The 10112-nt window shown below is 40.5% G+C and overlaps 1 protein-coding gene across 3 annotated transcripts in view; it reads left to right on the top strand.

Annotated features, from left to right (window-relative positions):
- Window positions 1-10112, top strand: part of LOC109299903 (cytochrome b5 reductase 4) — an 81923-nt gene that overhangs the window by 2213 nt on the left and 69598 nt on the right. The window contains exons 1-4 of one of the 3 annotated variants that reach the window (XM_019520403.1): window positions 185-517; window positions 1911-2064; window positions 7752-7852; window positions 9572-9656. In XM_019520403.1, the coding sequence (XP_019375948.1) occupies window positions 500-517; window positions 1911-2064; window positions 7752-7852; window positions 9572-9656 (358 nt within the window). In that variant the 5' untranslated portion in view covers window positions 185-499. Of the gene's footprint in view, window positions 1-184; window positions 518-1910; window positions 2065-7751; window positions 7853-9571; window positions 9657-10112 lie in introns of those variants that run through there. The other 2 variants (XM_019520402.1, XM_019520404.1) reach the window with 2 other exon arrangements.

Genomic DNA, 10112 nt, shown 5'->3' with positions numbered 1-10112 from the left:
CCAAGAACCGAGCCCTGGGGGACTCCACTGCCCACTTCTCGCCAGGTCGAATTTGACCCATCCACCACCATCACTTGCATGATTGAGCTGTGCTCAGTCCAGGGGATTCGGAACAGATTTGGCTGATTTGGTCTAAAACAATTTTTTTAAAAAAAGAAGAGGGTAAAACTAACTAGTTTCATGGATGGTGTAAACCTAGCTTGTGTTCCCTGTTCACGGGTCCTCAATGCAACACTTGGTGAGCTCTGCTTTCTGATGATAGGAAGAGCCAACACTGAAGGATTGAAAAGTAACTTCACTATGAACACTCAGCCACCACAAACCAGCTGGACTCTGGTGACTTTGCTGACATCTGCTCAAAACCCAAAAAGTCAGAAGGATCATGAGACCCCACTTCTGCAGTCTGTATTCATACTGAAAATCAAGACCAAGTGAGCTGTTGCTCTTTCAGATGCTTCTGTGTCTAAAAACAAGCAGCATCCTGATGTAGCAGGATGAAATGTCATCTCCCATGGAGGTGAGCATACTTTACACTTGCGGTTGGAAAATATAATTGACTCTTTTTCTTCCCGCCCTTGTATACTGTGGTCCTCCCTGCCAAACACTTGAATGAGCATGGGCACTTTCTCAGTACTTTTGAAAAAGTCTCAGTTTATTTGAGTGAGCGGTGTCAAAAGATACGTGACCAATAGGCTGCATCTGGCTCGCAGGCTCCCAGAGGGGCTGGGTCCGTGGCTGAATTGCAGTGTGTGAAGCCCTGTTTGGGATGTGTCGTTGGTGAGTGACAGCTGTCTCTTTCTCCGTTTTCTTCTCTGCTGTGCACTCATGTGTTCACATCTATTGTGCTACAACCAGGAATTGGAAATATGGCAAGAGAGCTAAACCTGGTAGGCACAAGTGGCTATTGAAATTGGAGACCTGTGGACCATAAGTGGTGCCTAGGTATATTTTTTGTCTGTGGGATATCTTTCTTTCCAATCTTGGTAAAACAACTGTTTAGATATTGTTTAACAATTTAGACTAGTTTCACCTTTGGCATAAGTGGCTTTAATCCCATTTGAGTGTGGAATTGTTCAAATCGACATTGAAATCTGTTTTTACTGCACACATTGTAAAGGTTTCCTTTATTCTCCAGGCAGAAGTTAACCCTCAAGGCTTCCTGACATTCCTTGCCCTGTTGCTGAACATGGGGCCAGATGTGGCCCCCCAAGGAGTCCCCACAGTGTAGATCCAGGCCAAGAGAGAGTGACACCCCTGATTCAGCTGATAGACCTGGTCCTGCATAACATTAAATATGTAATATTTCCTGTGTGACACTTTCTAGTTCTGGCTGTTTCTCCGATTCTCTTCTGTGTGTTCATATGCTCACATCCATTGTGTTATAACCAAGAATTGGAACTATGCCAAGAGAGCTAAACCTAGTAGACAGAGGTGACTACTGAAGTTGGAGATCTGTGAACCTCAGGTGGTGCCTAAGTACCTTTCATGTTTTTAGCTACTAGGTGTTCAGTAAATTTGGAGGATTGTTCCTAATACAGGAACAATCCTTCATTTACATTCTCCTTCGTTTACATTCTTGATTGCCTCCTTTCTGTGAATAGCCAGCCTTAACATTTTGTAGCTGCTCCTATGTCTCCCAGTGAGCAGGGAAGTGACACTGATGACTCCTACAGTGAAGGTAGTGGGGTACATTTCTGGAAGCTCAGGGTGTGGAGCCCGGGCATGAAAGAAACTTTCCTAAGTGGGTTTACTGCTGTCCATAGAGTTCTAAATAGCAGCAGGAAAAACAAACAAGATTGTTTTTGCTCTCTCCCAAGTTTTTGTTGGTTTTGGTGTTTTTTTTAATTGCATTTAGATGTACACCTCTTCCTCTAGCAACAGCCAAATTTAGTATACCTGCTACTTTTTAGGTACCTTTGAAACCAGGCAGAAGTCTTATGGATTGGATTCGACTAACTAAAAGTGGAAAAGACTTGACTGGTTTGAAAGGAAGATTAATTGAAGTGACTGAAGAAGAACTTGCTAAACATAACAAAACAGATGATTGCTGGATCTGTATAAGAGGTGAGTCATCTGTAGGCTATCTGTATACTTTTTTTTGTCTGCGTCATTTCTTTCTTTCCAAACTTGGTAAATCAATTGTTTGGATATTGTTTACTAGTTTAAACTAATGTCGCCTTTGGCAGAAATGGCCAAAGTCCCATTTAAGTTGAAGGTGGAGTTGTTCAAATTGTCACTGAAATCTGTTTTTTCTTGCACACATTACAGGGGTTTCCTTTATTCCCCTGTTACTCCATAATTCATTATAGGTTTTTCTGCAATAGAAGATTTTGAGAGTTGCAGGCATGTTAAACTTCCACATGTCAACTCTTGCTTACAAATTGCGTATCGTACAAGTTCATTTTGGCATTTTCAGTACCAAGCTGTGCTTCGTTAGGAGCTGATCTTCATTGTATAGCTGAGTTGCTTGGAGAAGGTATACCAGAAAACAATGCTAGCAGAATTCCATGTGCTTATGAAGACATATAGTTTACTTTGCATTGGATGGAGTGGAATTAGGCACATTTCTTGCTTAGCTTCCAACTCAGTCAACTTGCCTGTGTGGTGGAATGGGACTATAGCCTGGCCCAAACATCCATTCTTCATACCCACCTAAGACAAACTAATTCCTTTTCCCCTTTCTTTGCATTTTGGAGGGTTGGGACTCAAATTTGTCTTTATCTCCTTGGTGGATGTCCTGCAGGAGGAAGTCTCTTCTGTTTTAGGTCACCCATATAGAGGTGAGCCTATTCTGCACATTTTGTAAATTTAAAGTAATTGAACATAGCATCCTGAATAATAAGATTCTGCCAAAAACAAGATCAGTGATTTGGCAGAGGTTAGAATACTCAGGTAAGTAGATGCTTTTTTCCTGTTTTCTAGAGAACAGAAATTCCTGTCAGGTAACACTATCTCTATTTGCCTTTACTATTATAGGCTTTAATTTTTATGCCTCTGTTGTTCTCTGTTGAGAGTAAGCATAAGTAAAGACACATTACACTGAATAAAGAAAACATGTCATAATGCAGCTGCTGCCTATATTTAACATAGAAGACCTCTCTAGTAACTAAGCTGATTTTTTTGGCTTCTTACTCTTTCTTGGATCAAATGTAGTTTTTGAATGCATAGTAAATGAAATAAATATACATTGTTTATCTGGATCTTTGGTTTTTAGTGAAAAATAATTTTAAATTGTTTATACATTGCTACTTTGGGGAAAAAAACATAAAGTACACCTTTCAAACCATACTGCTAATAATTATTTGTAAACTTCAGTCTTCAGGCATGTATCAGACAGCAGCATCTTTATTGTATGACATCTTTTGCTTCCTCTGGTAGGAGTGAGTGAAAGCATCATTGCACTTTTCCAAAAAGAAGGAAAAATGCTTTGTGGCAGTAGCAATTTCTTCGACTATTTCGGGGGAGTTCATTGCAGTTCCTGGCTGCAGTTGGGTTACATTGTAAATAATGGGGGTTGATGGAGACAAAAATACATTTAGAAGTGAATCTGGAACAAAACTTTAGAACAGTGACTGCTCCACAATTGCCAGTTTTGTATGTGGTGGCAGAGCTGTAGTAATAGCTTTGTATAGTGGTTAGCATGGTGATATGTTTCATATTTCACTCTTTCCCAAAGAGAAGAAAAGTTCTTTTTGCAGTCAATTAAAAACAGATGTATAATCTTTCTTATTGTCCTGACGATGTCCTCCCTCCCACTGCCTGCTTTTTCCTTTTTTCAAGATATTGTTCAAGATATTCATTTTAATAGAAATCAGTTATTGAACATACATATTCCAATGAATTGTGTGTTGTTTCTGCTCACTTTCCTTTTAACAGTTTCAGGAATTGGAGGAGGAGTTGCTGCTAGGGAGGATGTGTCAGGTGTAATTGTTATTTCAGCTTGCATCAGTAGTGATGCCTGAAGGAAATAGGGGTAGAGGGCCAATAGTTTTGCTACACTTGTACCCATTCAGGATAGGTACAAAGTGGTTAGGGCGTTTGAATTGTATATAGGTATAGGTTGTGAGACTGTCATGTAAATTATTTGTGAAGAAATGTGGACTTTGGTATAGTTTTAGTTGGCACTTAAACTGGGCAGAAACTGGTGAGATGTACAAGATGGAACAAAGAGGCAGGGGTGGAAGGGTGGGAGATGTTGCTTTGGGAGACTTGCCAAATCCTATATCTAAAGTTGGTGTTACAGAGGCTGGACTTCATGGCCCATATGGTCCCTTCCAGTCCTGTATTCCTATGTGTCTGGCTATTTATGGTGTCCCACCACTTTAGATTTCAACTGAGTAATTTTCTCATCATGTGTAGTAATCACTGCTGCACACAAGGTGGCACAGCTAACACATCCATGAGAATAAGCTGTCTACTATTGTATGCCAAAGTAGTCTGTCTCATTGAAGGCAGGCCTATTTGTTGTGTCATGACAGAGAGCCTAGGCCTGTCAGGGGCTACCAGTCCCCTTCAGAGGGACAACGGGTGTCTTAACAGGAATGGGAATGAAGGTTGAAGTTAACAACCAGGGTGCCAGAGGAGGACACTGAACATAGAGCTTGGGACAGCACCCACTGCTCTTCAGAGTTATCTGAGAAGCCACTGAACACTTCTCAGTGAAACTGCTTGGAGACATGCACAGATAAAGGAAAGGAAGACAGCCCTGCAAGCATGTGGGTGCCTTCCAGCCAGCATTACTGTTCTCTTATAGAAATAGTAACATGGGCATGTGTATTAAACACTTCTACTTTTTTATATCCTGTTCCATCCAAAGATTGCATCTTATTTATGTGGCATTTTTGTAAAATACATATGCTCATTTTCCAGAGTTCTGCAAAAAAAAGTTAAGTGACTTGCCTATGATTTGAATTAGTTATAGGTAACTTTGGGGGTAAGATCTATGTCTGTTTCAGTCCTGGGGTTTAATATATCAATTATGCTCTGAATTATCATTTTCATTTAATATGTGCCAAAATATACAGATTCTACAGGTGCTTTTCTGCTAAAAAGTCATTTTAAGAGAGATGAAAGTTTGGGAAAGCTTAATTTTTCAGGTGTGAATATTCGTTGTAGATCTGAGACAGCATTGTTCAATCTGAGGACAAAGAATGGAGGGAACCTTCAGTGTGGCCTGTACTTGAACAACATGGGTGCCAAAAGAGGGGTGCTTGGAAACTTAACTTTTATTGAGGACTGCTGGATTGATTTCCTCCCCCTCTCCCCACCCCCTTTTTTGGAGACCATCTGTATGTCATTTAATTGATCAGCAGTATTGGGTGTTCATGATCTCTGAAAATCAGCCCTGGGTTGAAATTATACTTCTTAATACTGTCTGGTGAAAAACTGTTTCAGGTAAAGAGAATTTAAAAATGCTTTGTGTATCACACCCATGTTCACCGTGTAGGATCTTTAGGTCTCTATGTTTGTGAGACTTTTTAAATCTGAAAAAGGTGGGTCAGAGATGGTTTCCTCTGAAACCCTGACCCTTGCCTCAGTGAATGCATCTCATGCAGGACTGATTATATTGCTGTTGAGTAAATAGATGTACATCCATTTTATTAATTTCTTTAAACTGTTGGCTAGTAAACATCACATAAGTTCTTTATTAAAATAATATTAAACTCGCAAGTTGAAGTAATTGTAAGTCTGGATATACCAAGCTTATGTCTGCACATGGATTATGATAGCTGTTACTTGTTTGGAGGCTGTTTATTTTTCTCAAGAGCCTCACTTCACTTACTGCATAGCAGAGAATGGTTAAATAAGGCTTGGTTTTGGAGAGTCATCAGTAATAGTTCAGCTGTGGCGAGATGAAAAAGAAAGTGCCAGTGGAAGGAGAACCCAAGAAAGCTCTTCTTGGAGGGAACAAAGGACATCAAAGTAGAACTTGTTTAATGAAGAGAGGATACATGTAGCCTTCTGAGAGCACATGGGTTTGTATTTGTGGGTTAGAAAAAAATCCTGTGTAATCATAGTGCCACCTAGACACATGCCAGATACCTGTTACGTGCTAATTAGCATGTGTTGGAGCAGACTTAGTTAATCGAGTCTGCTGGAGTGTGTTAATTTGCACTGCAGCAGCCTTGGTGTCACATGTATTCAGCATCCCTGTGTTTCAAAATGGCAGTGACGGCACTTTAACTAAAGTTTGTTGAACGTGCTCCCAAAAGCCGCTTTAATTAAAGCATCCCCCTTTGCTCCCACCCCGGAGCGCATGTAAAGATGTCCATTGTTCTAAAAGATAAGCCTATAGGGGGTCATTATTTGAGTCAATTTTAAATCTTGGTCCTGTACCATGGTAGTTCCCAACGTTCTTTTCCCACAACCTGGTTCTGGGAACAGAGCGCGGCAGGGGCATGGGAGCTCCTGGCATGGGGCACAGCTCATCTTTTGTGTGCAACACTGCCAGCATTGCCCCCACAACCCTCATTTGGGTTGCGACTCGGTGTTGGGAACCGCTGCTTTAGAGTCTTTAATCAAAAGTATCAAACTTACCTGGAGCCCCAAGGCTGGATCCAGACCATGGGGTTCCTTGCACGTCGAATCCAGCCTGGGATGTGGGGGCAACTGTTCTGGCTGCCATAGCAGCAACAGGTTTGGAGACAGCAAGAGGTCATGTGTTGCCAGAAGTCTGGGGGTGGTAGTAAGACTGGGGATGGGGGTCTGGCAGCAGTGGAGGTTTAGGGGTGGTCACTGCATTGACCCCAACTTACTGCCAACATCTGTGGCCTGTGGAGCCAAAGGGCTCCATATTCTGTAGCAGGCAACTCCCCCAAGTTTTGGTAGCCCCGTGGCTGGCTGTACAGGATTGTGGGCTGTATGTTTGATACCCTGATTTAAGTTAATCTTAACACTTAAACACAAGTGTTCCAGTGGACTTCAGTAGGCGACTCATTGCCTTAAGTCAGTGGTACCCAACTTGTTTCCCTGTGGGCTGGATGGACGGTGTTCAGTCTGTTAGCAGGCTGGATCTGACTGGTTGGTCTGATTTAACATGTGCAGCAGGGCCTGATCCAGCTCTGTGTGTCCGTGTGTGGGGGGGTGGTCAGGGAGTGGCCAGCCCAGCCTCAATCAACCTGTATGGGGAGAGGGCATGACCCGACCTTGATCTGAGCTTATGAGGAGGAAAGGGAGCATAGCTGGGCTCTGATTCTGCCATGTGGGGAAAGGGGACGCGCTGTGGCCCTTACTTCATTTGCAGTATTTGGGAATTTGTCAGTTGGGGAGGGGTCGCAATATTACTTGCCACTGTTCTTCTGCCACTAAATTTGCCAACCTTTGGGGAACTCTGTTCCCCCCACCACCCCCAGGCTGGGTGCCATGGCTTTGCAGGCCAGAAGTTGAGCACCCCTGGCTTAAGTCTTTGAAGGTGTGGGGTCTCTAGGCAGCTTGACATTCCTGTTTAATAAAACATTATAGCTATTGCGTTACATGTACAAATTGCATATGACATTTTCCATTCTGCTTCTTTGTATCACTTTTCTTTTTGATAATTTCTGTATTACTGAAAAATCAAAGTGTGTAGTATTTGGCACTCACTCCTAACATTTGTTATTCCTTCATGTATGGTGCATATTTAAGTATTTCTCCATTATTTTCTCTGACTAAAGAGTACTGAGATACTTTAGGATTAAAATGATGTTTTCCTTGTCAGTGAGTGCGCAGATTTTAATTTGAGCATTCTTTCATATTTCCATTCTTTGATGCAGGGCTTGTCTATAATGTCACTCCATATATGGAGTATCACCCTGGTGGTGAAGATGAACTAATGAAGGCAGCAGGAGCTGATGGTACAGATCTTTTTGATCAGGTAAGAAAGCTCTGGGACTGAATGACGTTTACTTTGTCAAATGGTACTTTGATAATTGCTCATTTTTGCAGTTCCTTGGTTCATTCCACTGCATAGTACAAATAACTTGGTCCAGCTCTGAAAATGAATATATTTGTAGCTGTTACATTGATGATGTGCGCTACTATTGTTAAGATGAATACTGTAATCTGTACCATTTTACACTTGGGCTGTCTTTGCTTAAAAAACCAAAAACAGTGTCAGCAAGTCTGCCATTCGTGGCTTTATTTAAATTCAGTCATCTTTTCTTGAAAATGTGTTTAGTTTTCTTATAAGTATTGTGTGTATTTTTGTACATGAGTTCACATACTCTTTTGTCAGTAAACACCATTTTTAAAAAGGTTACTTCATTTTTTTTCATACATGAATATATTTGATATGCCCTGTGTTTTTGATTCTTAGAGCAGAAATAAAGTAGAAGATAATGTTTGAGATCTTTAGAAAACCTTTCAGTTGCTTGTATCATTTTGTCTTGGATGCCTTGAAAAGTGTTTAGTTAAATAAAGGGTTTACAGTGTGTGTGCACATTTAGATTAAGCTCTTCCCAAAACTGATGCTGTTTTTATTAATTTATTTTTAATTAACTTAATGAGTTTATTTTTAGAAACATAAATATTCTTTAAATCTCGTCTTGACTTCTGTGGCTTCCATGTCCTGAGAAATAAACAGTAGCAATTTCAGTGCTTTTCTGAGTGTTTCACCTGTGTATCTCATAATGAAAATGCTAACACAGAAAAGTACTGTAACGTCTACTATTGATGTATGTTCTTTCACTATACAAAAGCCATATGAGCCAGCAGATGAAATTTAAAGAATATTTATTTCTAAAAACAAACTTAGAAATAATCTCCTGTTTATACATCAAGTTTGAAAAGTGGTTCACCTCTTTTAAGCACAATTGATCATTCCAGCTGGGGAGTTAAAGGCAGCTGAATGTGTTGGTAGTCATGTCATTCCTTGTGTGCAGTTAGCCTTTATCAGATTAGACTAATGAACCATTAGGCTCAGGCAGACCTTTGCCTTTCACATGATGTCTGATTTTGTTGTTTTTGTTTTGTTTAAAATATGTCTGTGGCTATTTAAATTTGTTTGTTAAGGGATTTTACCATCAGCTTGAAAGAAGTGGAGTAAAATGATGCAATGGCCTTTTCATTTGGATTTTTTTAAAAATTATTTAGGTTAATGCTCTTGCATGCAAAACTGTGATCATAGGCAGAAATCCCTTTATGTGGAGATGTTTGTTGTAGGATCTTGGCGTCAGAATCGTATAGAAGGAGGGCAGGAAGGTACCTTCAGAAGTTATCTAGTGACCCCCTGTCTGAAACAGGATCTTCCTTATCCAAACTATCCTGTGCAAATCCATAATCTAAACTCTTAGTAAAATTGCTGCTAACCCTGACACAATACATAACACAGCACTGTAACCTGCCACAGGTATGGCAGAGGAACCACAGCAGCCGATGTCCTATCAATGTGCTGAGCTAGTGTCCTTCCCAAAAGTCCACCCAACTTCAATTCTTACCTCGTAATTTAGTATTTAGTGGAAAACTCTGGTTCTTGTGCTCTAACTTTTGACCTCAAGCACCTTTTTACATAGTATAAATGTATATTTTATTACATATAGTTACACAAATGCAATTTATTACAAATAAGTATGTAAAAAAAACGCTTCTCATACAGGTTCACCGCTGGGTCAATTATGAGTCTATGTTGAAGGAATGTCTTGTTGGAAGAATGGCACTCAAACCTATTGTCCTCCCCAAAGGTATGTTTTATTGGAATGAAACACTTTAAAACCATACTTTAGAAGTCAGGTTATTTAAGAGTTTTATGACAACTAAAATCATCATTCTACCAGGTAAGATAGCACTCTGAAGCAAAGGAGTGGATTTAAGCCCCTGGCAGACATTACATTTACAGTATGACTAGCCTGTTAATCGTGCCATAAATAGTAACCTTACCATAGGCAATTAGTGACACAACAACATGAGAAATGAGCCGCAAAAATATTCCATAAAATATGTGTAATTTTGTGGCTATTTTCCATCACAGCTTAAACTGAATGTGTGTGCAGCCTGATGCAGGGTGCACAGTGGGGCTTGGTTGACAGCTTTCCTCAAAGTTGGCAGATTGGCAGCTGTATGGTACAGACATGCATGGGGTCCCCCCTCTGGTAGGGGCTGAGGAGCAAGGTGTATTATTCTGGTACACATCCAGGAGG

Source organism: Gavialis gangeticus, unplaced genomic scaffold (genome assembly GCF_001723915.1).
Source record: "Gavialis gangeticus isolate Ggan-Ray unplaced genomic scaffold, GavGan_comp1, whole genome shotgun sequence".
Taxonomy (NCBI): Eukaryota; Metazoa; Chordata; order Crocodylia; family Gavialidae; genus Gavialis; species Gavialis gangeticus.
This window is presented reverse-complemented; position numbering and strand designations above follow the sequence as displayed.